The 25214-nt window shown below is 37.5% G+C and overlaps 1 protein-coding gene across 1 annotated transcript; it reads right to left on the reverse strand.

The window, feature by feature from the left end:
* Nucleotides 1–1388: 1388 nt before the first annotated feature.
* PLEKHB2 (pleckstrin homology domain containing B2) lies at nt 1389–22598 on the reverse strand. Its single transcript, XM_083364470.1, has 8 exons — nt 22466–22598; nt 19270–19315; nt 16809–16961; nt 14080–14182; nt 10193–10232; nt 6834–6923; nt 5775–5877; nt 1389–3302 (listed from the first exon to the last, which is right to left on the reverse strand). The coding sequence occupies exons 2-8, from the start codon at nt 19304–19306 to the stop codon at nt 3166–3168; spliced, it is 663 nt and encodes a 220-aa protein (XP_083220596.1). The 5' UTR covers nt 19307–19315; nt 22466–22598; the 3' UTR covers nt 1389–3165.
* Nucleotides 22599–25214: the final 2616 nt, after the last annotated feature.

Below are 25214 nucleotides of genomic sequence, written 5' to 3' on the forward strand. Positions count from 1 at the left end.
GAATGTGTCCATAAGTGGCTTCTATGCATAGAAAGTCTTCTTTCCCCAATAACTGTTTTGAAACCTAAATTGTATTTCCATATTATAGTTTGGGGTGTCTGTTTTTCAACCACTATGTACTCAGACATTTCAAGAAGAATTGCAAAATTATCTGTCATCTCCCAATTTCTTGTCCCCACTTCACTTAAATGGACTTTATTTTTTCAAAATCCAGATTTCTCACAGCAGCCAACATTCAGAATAAAAACAAAACAAATCCTGCATACATATGTTCGTTATATTTTTCCCTCCTTCCAATCATCACACACACACACACACACACCCCTTTTCAGCATTGAGTAGCCCTAAGCCTTTTGGCATATGGAAATAGCACTTCTTTCACTGTATGTTCCCTTGCATAAACTCAGTGTCTGACCTGCCCCAAGAATTCTATAGATCAGTGGTTCTCAATTTGTGGTCCACAGACCCCCCCAGGGACTGTAATGTTTTAATAAGAGAATCCACAAAGGCTTGAAGAAATGTTATGATTTAAAACTTGAGTTAAATCTTGGGGGTCCATGGTCACAAAAGGTATTTAAAGGGGGTCTGTGGTGAAGAAGAGGTTGAAAATCACTTCTAGAGATCAGGAGTCCCCAGTCCTGGGTTGCAGCTCACTACTAGGCAGAGGCCTATTCGGAATTGGGACACGTGAGTGGCTGGTTGGAGCGGTCACACAGGGCTCAACTTGCGTGAGCAGCGAGCTGGCAGGCACTTGTACGTGTGTGTGCCAGCTCGCCACTAGCCCTACCCAGTTCCCCTCTCTCCCCTCCAGCCAGGCTGCCAAGCCGCAAAGTTTGGGGACCGCTGCTATAGATGAATACACAGGATTGTTTTCCTTCCTTCTATATTTAACTAAAATCCAACAGTGATTCATCTGATTTATCCACTGCAATTTAAAATCCTGTTAGAAAATGTTATATATATATATATATATATATATATATATATATATATATATATATATATATATATATATATATATATATATATATATATATATATGTAATTATTTATTTTATAAATAACTCTAAGCAGCTAACATACTTATTATTCTTCTCTCTCCCCATCTTCCTTGAAACAACTCCTCTGTGAGGTGATTTGGGCTGAGAATGACTGGCCTAAAGCCGGCTTTTATGCTTAAGGTGAGACTAGAAGTCATAGTTACCTGGTTTCTAGCCTTGTGCCTTAACCATTAGATCAAACTATTAGTTCTAACTTCAAAGAATTCTGCTTAATAGAGTATAAATGTTCCAATAAAAGACTACTTTTATTGTTTTATCATGTGATAATCTTTGGTGCCTAACTTAATTATCAGGAAACACCAGGAATATGTACAATTTAAACTTGCCAGCAGTTCAAAGACTAAATTTATTTATTTTTTTCAAAGTACAAATACGGTACATAGAAATAGGGGATTCAGAGAAAACTATGAAAGACATAAAAGGTACACTTGACAAGTTACATAAAAGAGCAAAAGCTAGTATTAACTTTCACTATATAATCAATTTCTTAAATCTTAAATGCTTTCAATGTAACCTATATATTCCAAAGTAACTTATAAATTATTTAAATACGCATCATTTATTATCTTCAATTTACAGTGTGATCACATGAAATGTCCTGGACTGGATCTATTCATTAAAACAATAAAAATATCTTAGCAGAGATATTATTCATTTCTTTAAAAGAAAGCTTCCAAGTTCAACAATGATGAATGACACCCATATCTCGCATTAAATTTTGTTGTTGCATATATACCTAAGGCAAAAAGTAACCGCATATGCTTAATGCAAAGCTTACAGAAACCAGTAATAAGATTTCTTGTGCCAGCCCCCAGCTTTGATTTATTTATCCTATCTCAACAGGATATCATGCAAACTGTATAAGCACTTGCCTGTATGGTACTTGGCATCACCCAAGTCTGCTTTTGTGAAAGTTTCAACTTACAAAACGAAGAACAGACAATAAGACAATTGGAAGAGTTGTATGCAGATCTTAAGATTTCAACAGGACATGCAAGCACTGTTTATAAAACTACCTTACTGTTAATATTGTGTGCTAGCTAAAAGTAGAAAATGAAACTCATCAGAAACTCCTGTGTGCACAGCAGGCTTAATTACCAAGGACAAGCCTCTTTACAATGTCCCAGAACAGTAAATAATTTTAAAAATAATTTGCAATAAAAAGAAATGAATTTAGCCTCTATTCTGTATAATTATTCTACTTTGAACAATATAAAAAACTTAAATGCCCAGTAGAACTATAACATCTCCTACTATTTAGCACGACCCAAAGCCAAATTATTTTCACAAGAGGGTTGAAACATTTTGATACTTGATTAATTCTGGCACAGCTAAAATTCTCAAATTGAGGGTGTTAATATGTAGTCACCATTCCCTACTTAACGTCCCCGATGGAATGGCAACTCCCAGAGTTCTAAATAACAATCTCTACTTGGCTAAGAGTGCACAGCACATCCAGAGGATCTTGTCCAGGCTTTTGCTAATCTTCCAACTAATTAAGATAGCAACTTATATGACACTGGCATTATTTGCATGGTCATCAAACTCCTTCAAGTACAGAATTTTGGAATTTTTTCAAAGCAAAATGTTGGGAGTGTTTGTGGCTTAATGATCTAGGAGAATTTATATCTGCCTTTATGATGAATATTTACCAACTGTTGAAATACAAGAACCACCTGAATCCACACACAGAGACTCTCCCTCTCCACAGAGTGTATACTAAGTTATTATGTTTTGTGTCTGAGGAGTGTTTAAAAAGATATTGGAGTTTTCTTCTGAGGCAGCAGCTGAAGTAATTTTATGAGAATTGTTAATAATTCACTGTAAAATGAAGTCAGTTGTGGTTGTTTAGCCACCATTAGTAATACTTCACTTGTTATTACTGCTACTTGTTTATCATTACATAGGCTCAAACTTACTTGACCTTTCTTAACTAAAGTGAACTTTCTGGATGATTAAAAATGTGATTAACTAATTCCAGTGTATCATTAGCCAAAATATTGTTAGAACTTATGAAACCCCTATACACTACTTTACCAATATATATATTATTATACACATAAGATAATAAGAATCTCCCTCAACCTGACGCTCCAAAGTAAATCTAAAACACCCAAAACAATGAGCCTAAGGCCATTCCTGTTGCTGCCCCAGCCAACATGCCCAGTGCCAGGTCTCCATCAGTATCTCGGTAACGTTCTCGAATGATGACATGGTTTGCAGGAAGCGGGCCATAGGTACCTGAAGAAAACAAAAGGGGATATCAGTGAACTAAACTTGAAATAATTTCTTTTTTTCTGTTTATTTTTGTATTGTTCTAGCACAAGGAATGTTGGATCTCCATAAAATTGGACACCCTATCAGGAAGTAATAAAATAAGTTTTGTAGTGAATGTCAAGTAGAAGAGCTTGAATTTAATAGCAAAGAGCATGAGAGAACATACATAACGTTCTCTAACATATTCACATATGCACAAAAAGGGGTAAGTGAAGGAGCATGAGTAAAAGAGTTAAGACTGCACGTGTATTCAGATATTGCTCTCGTTTGACTCATTCCCAATCCTCCAAAATGAGGATTTCACTAATGAGCCTTGGTGGAGCAGTGGGCTAATGCCTCCTTCAGTAACACCAGCTGCCTGCAATTAGTGCAGGTTCGCATCCCACCAGGCTCAAGGTTGACTCAGCCTTCCATCCTTCCGAGGTAGGTAAAATGAGGACCCAGATTGTTGGGGGCAATTAAGCTGACTTTGTAATTATGCCGCTTGGGGGGGGTGTGTGAAAAGCCCTAATAAGCAGGCATATACATAGAATGAAGGCTACTGCTAAGCTTGTAAGCTGCCCTGAGTCTTCGGAGAAGGGCGGGATATAAATGGAATTAAAAAAAAATATTTAGGAAGAGCAGGACGTCTTGTTTGAATGTGTTTGTCATATGGAATCAATTCGGTAACTACGAAACTAAAACTTAATCCTAAAATTACTAAGCTATTAAATAGAGTACATTTCGCTGTGAGGACAGACTCAGTAGTGTAACCTAAGTATCTACTCATAAATGATCAGTAAATTCAGTAGCAATTACTTTCACATTAGGTATGTATAAAACTGCTTCCAAAATAGTTACTGGTTCAGTGTAAACACATGAGATATAAAATAGGATAAATAAAATTCTTTCAGGTGCAAGAAATCACGTTAATCAGAACAGAGCTGGAAGGGACCTTAGAGGTCTTCTAGTCCAGCCTCCTGCTCAAGCAAGAGACCCTATACCATTTCAGACAAGTAACTGTCCAGTCTCTTATTAAAAACCTGCAGTGATCAAGCACCCACAATTTCTGATGGCTAGCTGTTCCACTGGTTAATTGTCCTCACTGTTAGGAAATTTCTCCTTAATTCCAGCTTGCTTCTCTCCTTGATTAGTTTCCACCCATTGTTTCTTGTCCTGCCCCTCTGGTGCTTTGGAAAATAAATTGACCTCTTCCTCTTTGTGGCAACCTCTCAAATACTGGAATACTGCTATCATGTCCCCTTAGTCCTTCTTTTCTCTAGACTAGTCAAACCCAAATCCTGAAAACATTCTTCATGTCTTTTAGTCTCCAGGCTTTTAATCATCTTAGTTGCTCTTTTTTGCCCTTTTTTTAAAAGTCTCAATATCCTTTTTATAATGTGGTGACCAAAACTGGATGCAGTATTCCAAGTGTGGTCTTACTAAGGCTTTATAAAGCAGTGATTTTGATTCTGTGCCTCTGTTTATACAACCAAGGACTGTTGTAGCTTTTTTGGCTGCTAGGACTCCAAGATCCCTCTCATAGTTACTGTTTTTGAGCCAGGTTTCGCCTGATCTGTACTTGTAGCTTTGGTTTTTCCTGCCTAAGTATAAAATCTTGCTTTTCTCCACATTAAATATCATGTTGTTGGATAGGGCCCATTGTTCAAGTCTGTCGTGATCTTTTTGGGTCCTGAGCTTGTCTTCTGAAGTGCTGGCTATTCCTGCCAGCTTAGTGTCATCTGCAAATTTGATGAGTTCCCCTTCTATTCCCTCATCTAAGTCATTGATGAAGATACTGAGGAGTACTGGGCCTAAGATAGAACTTGTGTTAACCCACTGCTTACTTCCCTCCATGTAGATGTAGCACCATTAAGGTCAATTCATTTGAATATGAAATGATACCATGAGCTAAATAGAGGTGCTTCCTTATTATTGCTAGCCTATTTATAATAATCTCGCCAAACTGCATTCTCTTGGTAACAACAGATAAAGGCTTCAGGAATTTTAGGAGGCTCTGGCCTCAGCTGCTTTCTCCCCTGGAGCGATTCCAAGCTTGCCAATGTCTTTACTCCACCCTTCTCTCCACTCCAATTGGAGATTCCACCCCACTTTCTCCCCATTTCCTAATAAACAGCAAAAGCAGACAACCTCTAGGCTACATAGGATTCCTTGCCTGGTGTTGCAAGATTACATGGCTCAAATTTCAATAACAAATTATTCATTAAAAAACCAATAACTCTAAAATAAGAGTATTAAGCTTCTCAGTAGACCTAATCCAACTATTTTGCTTAGCCTTCTCTAATTTGAAACAACGAGATGGAAGGGTTTTTACAGCTTTGGATTGCAAAAGGATTGCTCTCCCCTAAGGTAGCATAAAACAATACTTGTACATAATTTATTAAAATGACTCTAAACTATGAATCAGTTCAAGAGAAAAATAAAAAGAGCAAGTACCTTGGTTTGGGTACTGGTAAGGTATAGCATATGTCTGTCCATTAGAAGTGTAGATGATCTGAGGTGCTGGATATGCACCATTGTATTGTGGGTAACCATAAACCTAAGGAAATTATAGTCATGTTAGAAGCATTTGTGAAAGAAATGTTGAGAGTGAATATAGCCAATTACAAAACACTTATTTACCAGAAAGTCAAGCAGATTAGGCTGTTCCCCACCACCACTTTTACCTTTTTAGGATGCTCTCTCTGTCATTAGTATCTAAAGGTAAAGGTAAAGGTTCCCCCGCACATGTGTGCTAGTCGTTTCCAGCTCTAGGGGCTGGTGCTCATCTCTGTTTCAAAGCTGAAGAGCCAGCGCTTGTCCGAGGACAACTCCGTGGTCATGTGGCCAGCATGACTAGACGCCAAAGGCACACGGAATGCTGTTACCTTCCCACCGGAGTGGTCCCTATTTTTCTACTTGCATTTTTATGTGCTTTTGAACTGCTAGGTTGGCAGAAGCTGGGACGAGTAACAGGCGCTCACTCTGTTATGCGGCACTCGGGATTCGACCCGCCAAACTGCCGACCACCTGATAGACAAGCTCAGCGTCCTATCCCACTGAGCCACCGCATCCCTTATCATTAGTATCTAGGCCTTTTTTTTTCAGGACTGGCTAGCACTCACAAAGGCCACCATTCAATTTACATTTATTAAGAGTGCTTTTAGGATCTAACGGGGACCAGATTAATCCTCAGAAACAAAGGATAAACTTGAGATAAATACTTTGCACACCTCTTCACATTTATTGGCTTTCAATCAAAATAATAAAGTGGACAGGGAAGGGAAGGCTGAGTTATATCCACTGGTGCCCACAACTGTCTGGGTGGGTCCCAGGACTAGGAAGCCACAGACTATGCTTTAATTAGGAATTGGGGCATAAAGCACCTGTATGAAGAAATAAATAGTTCTAACAGTCCTGCTTCAAGTCAGAGATCCTGCTGGCAAGTTTAATGCAATGATGATGTAAACATGTCAATTACTATTTTAAATTATTTACACATTTGGTTTTAAGTACCTCAGGTGATGGTGTTGCATACGCTGTGTATGGAGGGGGTGCTGAAGAAATCACATTGTCATCATACATCACCTCAGGAGCAACATAAGCCTGAGCAGATAAACATAAAAATACAGCAAAATTTGGTCATGTTATTAAAACGACAACTGCAACTAAGCAGGTCAAACCTAAGAAAGGCAAAGAAACTAATACCTTTTGCACAAAGAAGGTGTTTGTTGAAAAAGACAAAGATAGGTTTTTTTTTCAACTAGTGCTTCTAACTAATAGCTGGATAACTTAGTATAAATTATTATACAAGTTAAGCCTCTTGGTTTTGCTTTCTATTTAATATCAGAAATATGACAAATGTAACAGTGCATACAAAAATCCAGAGGAATACAATAGGAGATACCGCTGTAAAGTAACACAGATCAGGCTGGCCAGTAGTTGCGATAGTAAAATTAATCTTATGGTCACACAACAGACTTCTTACAAAAAAGAGAAGACCTTCAAAATTCTGGGTGTCTTTAATTACACAATTATTTCAGCAGGTGAGAAATGCTACAATGAATGGCACTGCGCAGGAAACTATTTTCGAGAGCCCACTCTGCCATTCAGATAAGTACCGTAAGAATGAGAATAAGAATCCCAATCAGGAGCCCCACCAGGTTTTGAAAAATTGTTTTGTTCTTCAAAAACAACTTGATTTTTGTTAGCTTTGTGCAGGTAATGACTGAATCCGTTGTTTGTTTTTAAAGTATTACATAACCCACTATTTATAATAATAATAAAAAAGGCTCTTGCTATATTGCTCTCCCTGGGGCTATTTCTTTCCCTCTTTTCACTTCTCCAAACAAAACAAGTTGTTATTTTACAAACCTCACATTCAACTGACACTGAAGTCTCCTTGCATAATCCTGGTTCTCCTTTCAAGTGTATTGGATTACAGGTCCCACCACCTCATTCAGCAAAGTGACAGGACCTGTAATCCAACAAACCTTGAGTAGACCAGTCACCAGAGCTGCTTGAATTGGTAGAACAGACCTATTCATGAACTTAACTCTGCCTCCACTGTCCCTTACCCAAGGTTTACTTTAGATTCATGAGCAAGGGAAGGGAAGGGAAAGGAAGGGAAGGGAAATGCCTCTTTAAAAAGTTCCCTACCGTCTAACTTCGGGAAAGTAAATAGTTGGCCATATATATGGAATGTTCACTTCTTTCTTTTATCCCCAAATGCTTGTTTTATTATACATATACAGGGGACTTGAATTGCAGATTCTGCTCTTGCATTTAAATAATCCCTTTTAATCACAATCTCTAACAAACATGATGAAAAGTGGTAAGCAGCATCATTATGTTCTACTCCCCCCCCTCAGATTGGGCTACTCAATAAATGCAATAATGAACAATGTTAAATGTGGCATCGATCCTAGCAATTTGCCAATTTTCTTCAAAGAAACAATGCACATTGTCAACTAGCGCTGCTCAGATATTGCCCAGTGTGTTGCTTTTGAAAGACTTATACTTAGTCATACAGCTAACCTGGTCTGCAAGTTCTTTCTCAACAGCCCCAAATGGAAAAGTGAGCTAATTGTTATTGTTCATCAATAAACAGCAAAGCGATCCAATACTGTTGGTCTTGATGGGGTTGTGCTCTTCCTAAAGGAGGGGATTCACAACTTGGAGATACTACTAGTGGACTCCCAGTTAAAGCAACTGTGCTTTAACAACAGTGGAAGCCACAGCCATGGGAGCTTCTACCCAGCATGACAGGTGTGCCATTTAATGCCCTACCTATGCCAGGATGCCCTGGTGTCAGTAGCTCAAGTCTTATTCATCACTTGACTTGATTACCAAAATACTTTATAGGTGGTTTGCCACTGGAGGTGACCAAGATTCTAGAAGTAATACAAAATACAGCATCTTGGGGTGTCATGACGAGATGGGCAAAAGAAATCAGGGCTCTGGTTTCCTAATCCGATTTCGCTCTGTCTGAAGTCAGAAAGTTGCCCTGGGGAGGCGACAAAGAGGAAGGGAAGCCTTGGGAGCTTGGAGCCGATGACGGTCAGCCCAAACAAACCAAGGAACTTCTTCAAAAGGACAGGAGAAAGGCTGCAGGTAAATGCACAGGCAGCCCAGAAAGAAGTGAAGAACTGCAGCGTGCCATGGCATGCCGCCAAAAAGCTGATTGTCAAAAAGTGCTAAGATCTGGGTGAGACTATTTTTTATTTCTCTTCCCTGTGGACTTAAAAATATAAATCCCCAGATTTGATAATTTCCAAAGCAAAGACACCAGGAAGACTTGGGAAGAAGGTAGCTAAAAGCGGCAAAAATTTTTAAACTGGGGAACAAAATTAAGGAATAGAAAAGAATATACAAAAATGAAACTGGGACTGATTTAAAGAAAATTTTGCTAACCTTTATGATGTGGGAATTGTTTATTTTGTTTGTGAGAAAGCATTTTAAAAAATCTTTTTAAACCTGGACATAGACATTACCGTTAATACGGACATCTAGTGGTGAGAGGAGATACTACAATACAAAAAGAATTGGAGAAGTTGCTGACCTTGGACTAACACCTGTTGTAAACAAAAAAGAATTGTGTGTGACTTTATACTGAAAAGGGACGCGGTGGCTCAGTGGGTTAGGATGCTGAGCTTGTCGATCAGAAGGTCGGCAGTTTGGCGGGTTGAATCCCGAGTGCCACGTAACAGAGTGAGCGCCTGTTACTCGTCCCAGCTTCTGGCAACCTAGCAGTTCAAAAGCACGTAAAAAATGCAAGTAGAAAAATAGGGACCACTACGGTGGGAAGGTAACAGCGTTCCATGCGCCTTTGGCATCTAGTCACGCCGGCCACATGACCGCGGAGACGTCCTCGGACAAGCGCTGGCTCTTCGGCTTTGAAAAGATGAGCACCGGCCCCTAGAGTTGGAAATGACTAGCACGCATGTGCGGGGGAACCTTTTTATACTAGAAAAGATTTTTTACAATCATATCTTCTGACCCTGGATATAACTATAATAGAAACTATTTGGAAATAGAGGGCTTATTATATTTTTGAAATAATGGGAACATTTGGATTAGCCTAAAGCAGTTGGCTTTTTTCATGGTTGGATTGTAGCCTAAGGCAGTTGGCTTTTTTTTTTCCTTTTCTCTTTGTGGATTTACAAAATCTGTTCAACTGAAAAATGAGTGCACCAAATCTCACTAAAAAAGACTTCTGAAACATCTATTTATTACGTTTTTACTAATTATTAAAATATCAGTAACAGTAAAGCTTGTAAGCAGCCTAGAATTATATTACTAAAGTGGAATAAAATTCATAACAAATAAATAGTTATGTCTCTCACCACAGATAACAACAACAGAAAAATACTCACTTCATTTGTTCTGGCATCCTGAAGAGCAATTTTCCAAGCCCTACAAGAAACATGAGCTAAGTAAAGCATGAAAAGGAAACAAATCACTAGCAAAGATCAAATTATGTATGCAATTACCAGTTATAACTGAACCAGTTTAATAAATAAAAATTCTAATGTTTGAATTATTTATATAGCAATGTATGAATATGGAATAATATTAAAAGTGAAACTATATGTGATGTGTTCAGGATGCATTATAAAGACTTATGACATCAGTAAAGACCAAGGCCACAATTCAGGTTGGGATGTGGGTTAATCATCTGAATCTGATATATCAAACCACAGTAGAAGGCAGCGCATATGTTAACTCTCCCATGTCTAGACACTGTGACTCTATTCCAATGCATTAAAATCTCATGCTCAAAAGATTGAATGGTAGATTTAACAGTGCTATGAAGTTTTTCTTTGGTCACCAGTTCATAGATCTTATAGAAAATTGTTAACTATTCTTTTTTAAATTCCTTTTTATTAAAGAGTTAAAAGATAAACCAAAATCAGAAAAGAAAATAAAGTAAAAAGAAATGAAATATAAAGTGCACAAAAGAATGGAAAAAGAAAAAAAATTATTACAAATATTTAAAGAAGTAATTCCTTGCAATAAGTGCAGGAATGTTTAATATGTCCCCACCCACATAACATTACATACATAATTCACTTCTTCTGATAACCCCCTCCTCCATACACTTGCAAACCCGTCATTATTTCTGTCCAGGTTTTGGCAAAAAGTCCATAAAGGGTTTCCACAATTTTATAGAAATATTTATTTTAACTCTGATGAAACAAGTCAACTTTATATTCCTTTCTTTTACTTCTGACAATTTTGATCTTTAATTCATCAAGCTGCTGTAGTAGGATTGAATCTCCAATCAATTTTTCCTTCTCCCATCTCAGAGATCTCTTTAAGGCTTAGAAAATCTCCTCTCTAAATCCAGTAAGTCTTGCCCAAGTCATTTTTCATCTCTTGACTTATCATATGTATTTCAATCTGGCTGTTATCTCTATCTTGTAATCCACAATTTCTTTATTTTCCATTATTTCTACATCAGTTGGAATTTGTTTCACTTTTTCATTCTGTCAGTTTATAAATTCTTTCATGTTATTTTCTTTCCCATCTTTCATTTCTTCTTTAGAATATATTAACAGGTGCAATAATTATTGCTGTCAATTTATAAATTTCTCAACTTTTCAAAAAAAATTAAATGTCTCAAATTTATCATTTTGTATGTTTCACAGTTTCATTGTTCCTCTTTTGGTTCAAGAATAAAAGCTAGGCCTCTCTCTCTCTCTTTCCTTTTTTTACTACCTGGATCTTTAGTCCCTCTAGTTTCTCATTTTCAGGTATTTTTTTTCCAAAATTGTTGCTTGGAAGACCTCTTTCAACTTTAAAATAATAAATCCAAAAGTGTTTAAAAAGTGAGTTTGGATGAGCCCAGTATCCTTAAATGCTTAAACTCAAAGGTAAATTATCCAGCAGCCATTTCATAAGGAGTAGCTATCTGGAGTACAAATAGGTGCTCTCTCATTTTCTCCTTAGCCAGAGAGGTTCCTTTGACCCAAACTCATCACCAGTCCATTGGTCTTAGCTACGTTGTCATTTCCACTTCTCCCAAGTCATCTCAGATCACCAATGGTCAACTATTCTTCATTTGAGAAGACAGGTCCAAAAAGAATTTCTTCTCAGTCACAGGAATCCATTTCAGCCATATATAATACATTACTTATAAACCATTTCTCACTACTCTAAGGACAATAAGTAAAAAGTAAAACAGATACACATCCTGTCTAAAATATAAGTTAAGATTAATTTTTCTTTTTGGCAGATCAAAAAGATGATCAAATCTAAGTTCTTGATTATCATACCAATGCTGCTGACCTGAAAATGTACTATGGTACCATCCTCTAGGATAGACAAGGGCAACATACAGCATATTCTGGCAGCCTATGTTGCCAAAAAGCTGCTTAGAAGCAATAAAATTGTACCTTGGCTATTTGCTTGATAATTATGGGAAGACTGGCCCATGTTATTTGTTGCTTTCCTGAGTCATCTCAATATCCTTGAAATCTCCCTACAATTTGTGGAATAAAGCAATGTAATGTGTTTAATAGTGGAGTAAAGAACCAGTTTTTCTTTAAATAGTAATGAACAAATAGCTCGTTGAAAATTAACTCACTATCTGGACAGTCAGAATTTCAGTATTTGCTTAGATAAATTCTTCATGCGCAAGCCATGTTCTCTGGCACCCAATAAGTACGGGTAGATACTGGACAGCACGGTGTCTTTTGATTTCTAAAGGCATTAGAAGGGAAAGGGTTCAATCCCTCATTATCATTATGAAAAATTCACACCCCTTAATGACAATGCACACAGTCCCATTTTCCCCACTGAGGTTCACACTATCATGAAAACATCTTCCATTTATGTTAATGTTAAATATTAGGAAAACAAAACTAATGTCACCCAGTATGTTTAGTAATTCTGAGCATGGAACTGCCCATATTTGGTAGTCTCAAGAATAAAAAACGGGGGGGGGGGGAATTAACTTGAAAGGAATGAAAGAAAGCAGAGTGAAAGTAGAAAGGCTGCAGGAAGAAAACATTATGAACTCTATATGAAAAAATGTTGAAAGATTAGTGTTTCATAGAATGGAACCAAATTTCTATTACCTCATGTGTGTGGGGATGTGTATTTATGTCAGAGAGACTCAGAGAGAAAGAGAGACTCTGGGAGACATACAATAAATATTAGAGGTTGTGTCATTGCTCTCAGCAAACTGTAATGGCTTGAAGGGGCAGAGAACTAGAAGCAGTCCATTGAAAATAGGCCCTTATCTCAAAAGCCCTCACCAACTACAACTTCCCCTTAAGACATCTTTCATGCATTGGGACCTCAGGACTAAGAGCAGTCCTAAAAAACAGAGAACCAAGCCATAATTGAGCTGACAACTGCTACGTGCTTTGTTAGAGATGCCACTCATAGTGAATGCCTCAGAGCAACTTCAGTTCACCTGTCACTGCCACTGTCAATCTGCTCCTTAGGTATCACAAGACATTAGGGCTCAGATCAAGGTTTCTATGGATGAACTCGGTATTTCAAATGTCACCTTTGAGAATACCGGTATATAAAATGGGATGGCTAAAGAGGCAGAGGAGGGGAAGGATTCTTTATCAGCCTGCCTTTTCACCCCCAAAAGAGTTAATCCTTTCCTAATGACTCTGGTGACCAACAGTTTCTATAAGAAAACATTTGCAACCTATGATTTGATATTCACCTTGAGGATTTAGAGGATCGCAACATAATGTTGGTGACATTCCAACGGACACAGAAACTTATGTTTGTTTTAGCAGCTATGTACTATTATATGCTAAACTTGAAAGAAGAAAGCAAATACAATTGCTAACAAAGCAATTGAATACTCAGGATAATCTAGCATGATTCATTTCCTGAACTTCAAAAGTCATCAGGGAAAGTCAACAGGTCATGGAAGGTAGGATTAACATCTATATCTTCATGAAGTACAGCAATACGTTTTAAAAATTATGTACAATTATATTTAGCTGCTGATAAGATGCACATACAGATACAGGAAAATAAAAAAATAAAGAATTTGGGGGTTATAAAAAAGAGCAAACAAAAAGAGTAGCATTTTGCAATTGGCAAAACTGTTACCGTTTTACCTAATTCATATATGTATACATATATAATCTCTCTCTCTCTCTCTCTGTGTGTGTGTGTGTGTGTGTGTGTGTGTGTGTGTATTGTGCAAATATGAGCTACTTCCATTATGAAAGTAACTAAGCTCCTATATTTGAATCAAAGCAGAAAAGGCAAATCATTCAAAACTCACAAGCAATCATCGGTACTTTCTGCACAGAGATTGAGCACCTTCCCATCACGGCAAATTATCTGCAGCAAGCAGTCTTTAGCTTTGCCCTCTGGAGGCTGAAAACCTGTCCAAAATAGAGATGGTTTTACACCTTGTGATGAAAAGTTAATAGTTCAAGAACAGATATTTACCTTTAACAATTGGTAAAACAAAAAAGATTTTATAAAAATTAATTAAATTAAATTAAAATTAAAAAGTTCAGAAACTGCAAAAGTTGATAGTAATTGAGATTTGGAAAAATAAGATTGATTTGCCTACATGAGACTTATAATTGAGTACTGCATTCTTTTCATCAACCAGGTTTCTTAATTTTCTTTCTGAAAACTAGCAATTTCTATATCTGAAAGCAATTTCTATATCTGTAGAAAACAAAATCTGTTCATACAGAATTTTCTTTAATTTGGGGAGTTTCTAAATGTGTTGGTGGTTTTTTTGCCACTCATTTTCAGACCTAACTTTTTGTCTGCCTAATTCTTCTAAATAAAAAGAAGATAAAAGATGCTGCAGTGTTGGCAAGTCAGTAACTGCCATTTCCAGTTTTTAATAAAGATTAAAACTATTTTAAAATATACTGGTAGATGACCTGACAATATTCAATCAATAAATTATTGTCTCAATAATATATGCTTTTCATACAGCAATCAAGCTTTTATAAGCAAACTAAGAATTAATGTAGATGACCAGGCTGAGCCCAAGGAAGGGGTCAAACACATCATCAGTCATGAATCCCTTCACGCCCACAAGAGATTTAAGTGCAGCCCACTTTGAATTCTTTCTGACTCTTAAATTTCCCTTTGCCATTGAACTTTCTGGATCTCCTGATTTTCCTGGCACTTGACAATTAAAATGGGAAAAATACTTCTTTTTTCACGCTATATATCTTTCACCAGTCAAAGCAAAATCCAGAAACCATGACTGACAAATATAAGAAATATATACATTTTCTTTGCTTTAAACAGGTAGTCCTTGATTTACAACCACAAATGCAGTGGTGGTATTCAGCCAGTTTGCACCGGTTCAGTAAAACTGGTATCTAATTTTTTGTTGACTTCGACAAACCGGCTGATGCCTAGCCCTTTTTCATAAGGCCCAGAATGGACCGCCAGAAGTGTGTGGACGCCATTTTTGGAAGTTCGTTCTGAGCCTGGAAGGCCTCCTCTAGGCCTCCGAGGCTTAGAACAGACTTCCGGAAGTGGCGTCCATGCACTTCCAATGGGCTGTTCTGGGCCTGGGAGGCTTCTCCGGCTCAGAACGGACTTCCGGAAGTGGTGTCCACAGAGAGAACTGGTTGTTCAGGTATTTGAATCCCACTTCACAAATGGAATCAGTTGTTAAGCAAGCAAGACTCCCACGTGACTGCTTTGCTAAATGACCACAAATCCAGCATTCTCAGTTGTGATCATTAAGCAATCTCCCAGATCATTTAAGCAGACAAAGTGAAAGAGCTGCCTGTCAAATTCAGTTCCCCTCCATACATGAAGAGTCCTCCTCCGAAGCATTGCAGGAACATAACTCAGATATTTGGGATCTACCCTCCACTTGTGCAGTACTCCAGAGGCATCCCGTTTCACTTGGCAGGCAGTCCTTTCACTCTTGAAGAGCTGCTTGCAGGGGGTAGGAGTAATCTCAGCAAAAGCAGCTGAGATTCCAAGCCAAGATTCCCCCCAAAATGTTGGTTCCCTAATAAAATAGAAATATCTCCCCTGACAGAGTCCAAAATGCAAGCTCATAATACCCATACAAAATACTAAATAACACAAAAAAAGAATTTGGTTTTTTAAAAATCATAAGTAAAATAAGACATTTGAACTTGAGATGTAATATGGACAACCATTTGACTCAAAATAATATCCAGAATCACAAGCGAGGAGTTATCTAGACTAGCCCTTCCCAGCCTAGGCACCTTGCAAATGTGTCCACTTTAACTGCAGAATCCTCAACATTTTCCCAGGATCTAACAAAGTTTGAACTGGAGTGTGTTACTTCCTCAGATGTATCTGAAATCAGCATGCAATTTCCACTCATCAGTTCTAATCCTATCCTCTGCAACAGCAGAAAACAAATCTGTTCTACCTCCTATGGAGCACTGTTTCAAATATTCCTTATTTTTTCTCTTTTCTAAGTAAACACACCATGCAGTCTTTCAACTCTTTTAAGCAGAAGGCAGTAAAGAAGAGTTGGGCAGTCATCATCCACATTATATAACACGAAACTGTTGCCAAGTGGGGCAAAATAATTGCTTTAATGGTCATTAAATATATTCCTTTAGTTACAAAATATATAAGCTGAAACTTCCAATATCCTTTTATTTCTCTTGTGAAATAAAAACCAAATAATCAAAGACAGATATACAAATTCTATCCTTAAAAAATAAAGGGAATTGTCATCACTGCGGGCAAACCAATTATTATAACACTAAAATTTTATCCAAGCCTACATAAGGAGTAAGTCCCACTAAATCAATGAAGACTATGATTCTGTGTGCTTGAAAACACATACACACACACACCAAAAAAAACAGCCATCACTTATCTCCATTTAAAACAATTTCTCTGCATTTAATTAGTTCTAGACCTACGCCACTAACACTGTTATTACAGGTGACACTAAGTTCTCTTAGATATTGGCGGGGGGAGTAGACACAGGCATGTGAAGGGAAATGGAAAGTCATATAAAAAGCACAAACTCACCCCGGCATTCAATTCCCCCTCTAACATTGATACAGTCGATTTTCATGTGAATTCTATCTTCTAGATCATGTCGATGATGATCATCATAAAATAATAACTGCCCATCAGACCACAAATCAAACCAATTTTTCTTCCAGCGTCGTAATATAGTACCTAAAGAAATACATATAGAATAATCATGGAAGGTGGTGACTTGTAACTTATTCGTACTATAGGTTTTGAATCATTTTATCCTTTTAAGCCACCCAGCCAATAAATTAATTTAATTTTTTAATTTAATTTTATTAGATTTATATACCGCCCTTTCCCGAAGGACTCAGGGCGGTTTACAGGGCATTTTAAAATCACACCAATACAAAATACAAAAGTTAAAAAAACAATTAAAAAGATTAAATTATCCCTGAAAATAAAAACTCCAGTTAAAAATTCTCAGCCTGGGCCGGAGAGCTCAAAGAGCCAAGTCTTCAGGTCCCGGCGGAATGAACGCAGGTCAGGGGCAGTCCTGAACTCCACGGGCAGCTGGTTCCAGAGGGCAGGCGCACCCACAGAGAAGGCCCTCCCCCTGGGTGTTAGCCGTCAGCAATCTTTTACCGGCAGCACCCTGAGAAGACCCTCCCTGTGTGAGCGCACTGGACGAAGGGAACTTGATGCTGGCAGCAGGTGTTCCCTCAAATTAAATAAATAAGTTAGCAAAAAACCTGGGTCTCAAGTCTGAGGAACTGGGTATGTCCACTTTAACAAAGACAAGGACTAGGAGTGACATGACAGCAGTCTTCCAATACTTAAGGGGCTGTCATAAAGAAGAGGGGGGGGGTTTCAACATATTCCCCAAAAGGCCTCAGGGCAGGACAAGAAGTAACAGATGGAAATCCAATCTAGAACTAAGGAGAAATTTTCTAACCATGAGAACAATTTATCAGTGAAATGGCTTGCCTCCAAAAGTTGTGGGTGCTCCACCACTGGAGTTTTTAACAAGACACTGGACAACTATAGGATCTTCTGTTTAAGCAAGGATCTGGACTAGAAGACCTCCATGGTCCCTTCCAACTCTATTATTCAATTATTCTATTATTTGTTATACTTAAGTAACTAAAATCATTAATAAGTTTGAACATTCTACAATGCTTTAAGAAAAATTCAAACACTTTCAGACACTTTGAAAAAAGTACTAGAATGTGTTACCTCAGGATATAGGAATGGTCATTAACTTTGTAATCTTTGAAAGATTAAAATTGCTCATGGAAGATGAGGCTATCCCTGGATATTGAACAATAAACCTACACCTCATATTATCTTCAGGATCACAGGAAGGTTGTTGATTCCTCTGAATATCAACTACTGTGAAACATAAGCAAGTGAGCTTCCCATAATTAGAGATGTAGGGAACAAATTCTGCAAACTCTGAGTCTGCTAAGTTATTCTTATATTGTTAAGACACAGCTTGGGTGCCAGGAAATAATTCCTGGCTCTTCCTAAGAGCTAGCTGACTCATTCTGACAAACCATTCATCAAAGCCAGCAATTAAGTTTTCTCCTCTAACACCAGTGAAGGAGACAGACATCTCTACAATCACTGTGTGGCCAAAATGCTACATAATATTTTTTAATAATGGCAATCATTAAAATATGATAATGCAAACATAAAAGCCTTTTCACATGCTTTTCTGAAAGACAGAAGAACCAAATTATAGATCAGGTAAGAACTAAAATAAACTAAGAAGTTATTGGCTTACCTGACATTTTCTACCTTAGTCCATGCAGCCACCAAGACCATTGCCAAGCAGCACTTTTTGAAGTGCTTTTTGAATCCAAAGAGCCCTATTTTGGGAGGATACATCTAATCCACTATTCCCAGCATCATATTCTCCTACTATGTTGTCCACAACTCCAGAATTCCATCTCCCAAATAGAAATCAAAGGAGTTGTATCTTAAAAAGTTAAATCATGGAAATTGGACCAAAGCTTATTAAACTGAGACATTTTGTTACTCATCCAAGTAACTTCAGTCAAAATGAAAAATTTAAGTTAGACAGAGAGTCGTTGGAATGTACTAACTCTTGCCATACCAATTGCAGGGGTTTCTCCTCAAAACATATTGCAAATGTAAATGAAGACTCAATCATTCAGGTCAAAAGCTTGGATGATTGAGTCTTCATTTACATAGGAGTTGTAGCTCTGCATATCTGGAGGTATCTGCTGGGAACAGCTGTTTAATCCCTTTCTCCCCAATGTGAGAGTTCTTCCCCACTACCATGGCCATTGTAATTTGTCCTGTAGGAAGAAAATACTTCTTACTGATTGGAAGAAGAGGGGTAAAAAAGGAAGAAAATCCTTGCATAGAGGATGCTGTCTGCTGTAGTTGCAGACTTTTTAAAACAAACAATATGAAGTGATCTAATCATTATTTCTTAATATCAAGCTATTTGGCCCCAAAGCAAAGAGTGGAAAATAAAATTACTTACTTTGTCGGAGCAACCATCCACTTTTCACCAATGCCATCACCAATCCCTAGAGCAAAAAGAATATGATAGACCTCTGAGATAAAGCAAAACATAGCAGTAATGACATTAACATAATGGATCAATGTCACAATTGTCAAAGAGGATCCCAACTCTGGAAGTTATCAACATATCTAAAGGATGCCAAATTCATGAAAGTTGATATAAAATGCATTCTTCTCTCTTGATAGGTTAAAAGAATAATTGAAATTATTGTAGACATTTATTACTTATTTTTATCCCACCTTTATTATTTTTTATAAATAACTCAAGGCAGCAACATAACTAATATTTTTTCCTCCTATTTCCCTACAACAACAACCCTGTGAGGTGGGTTGAGCTGAGAGAAAGTGACTGGACCAAACTTTACCAGCCAGCTTTCATGACTAATTCAGGACTAAAGATCAGTGTCTCCTGGTTTCTGGCCTGGTGCCTTAACCAATCAAACTGGCTCCTGTCCATAATTTTAGGACTATTTTTAATTAGGCTATTTCATTTAAGAATCCAAAATATCATACCATATGAAGGACTTTTCTGTTTCTGAAGAATAAACAGTTAAAAAAATTAACATTCTAGACTCAGGAAAATCATAAGCAAGATTTAACAATGCTGAATGTACATACATCTCCCTTTCCTTCCATTATTTCCTTTTAATTATTTAATCAGAACAGCTAGAGAATTTGCACCATAACTGACTTGCCAAGCACCATCCGAACATGGCAGACCAAATTAGCCTAGATGTTACTTAATGTTATAATTCTAAGACAATGAATTTTTAAAAGTTGTAAATTAAAATTGAGAAATATATTAATCAATTACCTATATGCAAGTTGATTTAATCCATGTGTACTTTAGAGATTTAACCTATTTTCAAGTTTCTGAAATCAATTTAGAAACTGAAATTAATTTCGAAACTAATAAATATGTCTAATTTTGCAGTCTCAGCTGAGAAAAACAAGGTCTTCAAACCATGGACACTACTCCAAGATCCACTGCTGCTAATGTCCATGATTTTGTGTATGTGTGTGCGCATATGAGTGCCTTCGAGTCAGTTTTTAACTCCTAGCAATTGCTTGGGTTAGTGCCTACAGTTTTATTAGCAACGTTTTTCAAAAGTGATTTGCCATTGCCTGCTTCCTAGATTTGAGGGAGAGTCACTGGCCCAATGTCCCCCAGTTTCTTTGTGCCTAAGGAGGGACTAGAGCCCAGTCACCTGCTTTCTACTTGGGGTCTTAACCACTACACCAAACTGGCTGTAAACAACCACCAATACTGGACAATAAATAAAACTATTATATTAGGCTTAATGCTATGGTTAATGCTGAAGTGGGAGTTGATTGAAAAGGAGAATAAAAACACCTGCCATCCTAAATTTTCCATTCAGCCCAGGTATAGATTTGTCAAAAACCATTTTTGGGCACAAATTTTGCCTGCCCCTGTTTTAAAGGCAAATTCAATTGATAAGCAGCAAAAGCCCAAAAAGTAGATGAAAGGTAAACCACACCTGTATTTGAAAATAGAGGATTTACACCTGCAGCCTGAAAAATTCTCATCAGTAAATGAACAAGAAATTTCCAATGCAATTTTTCTCAAACAGATAGAATAGGGGTTCCCCCCCCCCCAGACTCTCACAGCTGCTTTGGAAGCCGTTTCCAATTGTCTCTACATGATTATTGTGTTGGGAAACAAAAGTAGTGTGAAAAGTTCATGTGCCTTTTAAATACCCCTTTCAAAGAAGTCGCACATCTCTGATATATTCTGTGTAAAAGATTTGCTCTACAATTCAATCATGTTCCTTATTACTGGCATAAGCTCTTTAAAACAAGATTTAGAACCATAAATATTCCTGGAATTTCTTTCGGCGAGAGACACCAATATATTGACCACTCGGTTAAACTTTACCTCATAAAAACCGATAGACGTTACTGGCTTGATCTTAGTGGATTAAAAATTGTATCTAGGTAAATTGAATATATAATTCATCCTAACATTTCTAAATTACTATAATGACCCACCAAAGTTGAGACAATACATCTGTATCCATTTGAGATGGAAACTGCACTATTCAAAATAAATCACTTTACTGAGGAAAAAAATGCTAACTTTCTATCAGCCCCTTGAATGCTAAATGATTTATTTCATAATTACTTTATTTCAGGCTTGCTTCTTCCAGATGTTTCAGGATCACAAATATAATTATCACCAATCATTATCAATCAAAATATATTTACTGTACTGTCTAATCAAAGACATCATACAATATAACTATAAAACCATCCTAATATCTTGACTAGTGATAATGGGAATCATAATCAATGTATCTAGGAAATAAAATCACATTTATTTCTGTAGATGTCAGTAATAATTTCCCAGTCTTTGTTTCCTCAGATTTATAAAAGAGAATCTTACATCTGATTGTGCTGTACTTTTTCTTAATGGCAAAGTACAGAGTCCCAGCTCTTTTCTTTTGTTTTGAGCTGGATTTTTTAAACTTTGGACATGGGAGTAACATCAAGCAAAAACTTAAAACAGGTAAGCATTTTTTCTATTACAGTCCAATGTTTGTTTATATTACGCAGTTCTTAAGAAAGAGATCAGCGCATCACTACAGTCTCGAATTATCTTCTGCGGCAATTCAGAAATTACTTCACCTGAGTCTGAAATTCTATACCGGTGAAAGTTGGTTTTAAAACCTGGAAAACCCTCTCTTCCTTCTGCTAAAAAGGCTACGCTGAAGTGCCATTAAACTATCTTCCCTTTCCGGATTTAAAACTCCACAGCCGCCTTCTCTGACATTAAGATGGGGAAAAAATATAAATAAGCGATTCAGACTCCGTGAGCTCGAAGGATTACAAAACAGGATGGCGTGACCTCGTTGGATTTGTCTCTGCCTCCTCTAGACGAGTTATACCCGGTGGGGCAAACAGCCGCCCTCCCACCCCACCACGGTAGTACGGCTTTCTTTCTGTCCTCCCCTCCGCTAGTAAGGACCCACACAAAGCGCACCACCGCCCCGTCGTTCGGCTGTCTAGAAAAACACGACCTCCAGCGCAGCTAAACTTCCGAGCCCTAAAAAGTTACCCCTGGAGCCTCCGCTTGCTAGAAACCATAGAAGCGGTTATTCACTTCAACAAGAGGAGGCAAAAGCGACTTCACTGACCTCTTACACTTTGGAAAGAGCGCACAACTCCTAGAATTCCGGCTTCCCTTCTTCCTTGTTGCGAAGAAATGGAAAAGCTTCCTTCCACACAACCACCTCCCAACGCCCAGGACTCTCTCGTCAGATGGGTCCTGTGATCGCTTGCGTCACTTAATGCATCTGCACATGCTCATAACTGTAGGTGGGAATTGTAGTTTCCCAAAGCAAAAGAAGGAAGGTGACACACATGTCATTATTTTAAGTAAATCATTGTGCAATATAGTATTATGTTGCAATAATAAAGGGGAGGTCTATATGGAACCATTTGCAGTCTTTCTCAAACTAAGCAACTTTAAAATCTGTGGACTTAAAACTCAGAATTCCCAGCCAGCATCCGTGGGGGAATTCTGGGAGTAGAAGTTCATACATCTTAAAATTACTAAGTCTGAGAAATACTGCTCTTCAACAATTTTCTGCTAATATCTAAACACAAGTTGAGAAAAAAACTATGCCAAGAAGAGATTGTAACAATTATCTGCTAAGGGATAGTGTCAGGAGGCTGGCTAACTCCCCAAAATGAAGGATGCTAAAAGTGAACTCATATCTGTAGTGCTCTCTTTTGTTAATGAGTGGCAGAAATGTAATATTAAGAAAAAAATCATTATGAAGAATGCTTAATGTAATGTAAGAATGCTTAATTAATGTAAAAATTAATCTATTAAAAAATTAAAGGAAGATGTAAAACTTGCACATTAACAGCTTCTTGTGATAGCGACTTCTATAGCACTGCTACTATCAAGGGCAGTGTATTAAAATAATCCATAAAATGATATAAGAGAAAGGAAGAGTGTTGAGCATAAATATACAGTGATTTAATGGCTTGCTGTTGTTTGGACATCTTGGGGATATTGAGGTCCTAAAATGTATAAGAATGCAACTATACAGATCAATGTGTACAAAATATGAAACTGGGCACTAATTACAATATTAATATATCAGATACCAAAAAACCACTCAAATAGCAGTCTATATTAAAATAACATCTGCAGAAACAACCACCAAGGAGAATATTATTCCTAGTTGCTCCAAAAGTGTATTAACATCAATAGGTGGAGAAACACAATGTTATTTCTTCAACTACCATGACAAACATATTTTTTTTGCCAATGTTAGCCTAAGAAAAAGTTCTGAAAATCTGAAGTAATGTACACATGGCGCTTCTGATGTAGTCAATCCTGTCTTCAATCAATAAGTGTCTCTTGAAGGGATTTTATGGTACATTATTTACCTTATAGGCCACCCATCTCACCAGAGGGGCAACTTTAGGTGGCTTACAATCAATAAAACACTAAACAATTAAAACAACAAATAGTAATATTACAACTGTTTTAAATTGCTGCTGCTTAAGAAGTCTACTATCATCCAACAAACATAAATGTTGGCTAATAAACACACATAATTGCGGTCATCCATACATATAATTGCTATAACTACTTATATATACAGCTATCAACCAGCCACACAGGCAGATCAAATTAGAAGCAAATCTACTTGAATCTCATGTAGGAAACTGATAATCACATGAGTGAATGCGTTGACATCAATGTTTTGTTGCCCAGTGCTTGATGTTCTGTCGTACATGTTGGCAATATTATTCATTTCTGGAAAACCCAAGGGCCAATGGATGTCTTTCCATACAAACAATTACCTTTGGAGATGACACCTGATGCACTGGTGGCTTATAAAGCTGTTTTTAGGCAAATCAGCATACATATTCAACCAGTGCAGGAACTTAGCAGAGTGTGCCTTTGGAAGGCTGAATGTTAATACTGCCTCAGTACAAGGTTGCCTGTGGCTGGTGAAAATGTGAGTGCCATCACATTCATTCCCTCTTCTGGGTGCAAACACTTACCATATTGATTGACAAGGATCAATATGAAGGGCAGTACTAAGTCAGGCTATGTTTTATTATCTCAAACATCACAGCTGTGATGTGAGCTCTGTGCCCAGCCCTCTTCAGTGTGACTTTCTAGCATTAGGTCCATCTCTGCACTTCCCCCCACTCCCCCACTATCCAGACCCTAATGGAGATTACAGAGAAAATGACACAGGTTGTCATTTTAATAAAAGCATTATCTCCTTGCACACAAAGCAGCCTTGGGGAATTTGTGGGCTTGGTTTGCAGCCTTGGTAGGGAAAGATGCACTGTGGCAGACGAAACTAGGGGAATTTCATGCCCTCTGGTACCATAGACCCAAAAGGCTGCAGACCAACTGTGCATTGGTGGCCCAATAGTACTGAGTATGGCCAATAGCAACCCACAACCTTCTAATGGTTTGAAACTGCAGGAGTGTGTCATTTTTCCTCTCTTCGTATATGTGGCTTTCATGACAAAAACTGCAGAGTCTCCCTTTGAGGCACCTGAATTTTCCTTGTATAATCACTGTAAAAAGCTAAAAGAAGGAACACTTCCTATTTGCATCTATCTTGTGTTTTGACAATTCATAATTTTACAAGGATAGCTTTACAGCTGTACAGTTTTGCATCCATTTCTCTATAATATAAATCTACTGCTCAGTTTTGATAGTACAGTAGCAATTCCCCCGCATCTGTCTATTCATGTTTAAGTTTAAGGACTTCAGAATCATCCTTGCACATATTTTTCATGTGCACATTTTACTTTTAGCTAGCTCATTGTATTAATGAAGGTAAAGAATAATGGAGCAGGAACATTTCAATGTTTTTTTCCAGTTTTGCTGAAAGTAAAACA

The sequence above is a fragment of the Vipera ursinii genome (genome assembly GCF_947247035.1).
Source record: "Vipera ursinii genome assembly, chromosome: 5".
Taxonomy (NCBI): Eukaryota; Metazoa; Chordata; class Lepidosauria; order Squamata; family Viperidae; genus Vipera; species Vipera ursinii.

Coding starts and splice junctions, on each gene's coding strand:
- PLEKHB2 (XM_083364470.1), bottom strand. CDS start 19,306: ATGGCATTGGTGAAAAGTGGATGGTTGCTCCGACAAA. Junction 6,924..10,192: donor AGGATGCCAGAACAAATGAA/GTGAGTATTTTT, acceptor TTATCTGCTCAG/GCTTATGTTGCTCCTGAGGT. Junction 3,303..5,774: donor TTACCAGTACCCAAACCAAG/GTACTTGCTCTT, acceptor TGTTTTCTTCAG/GTACCTATGGCCCGCTTCCT.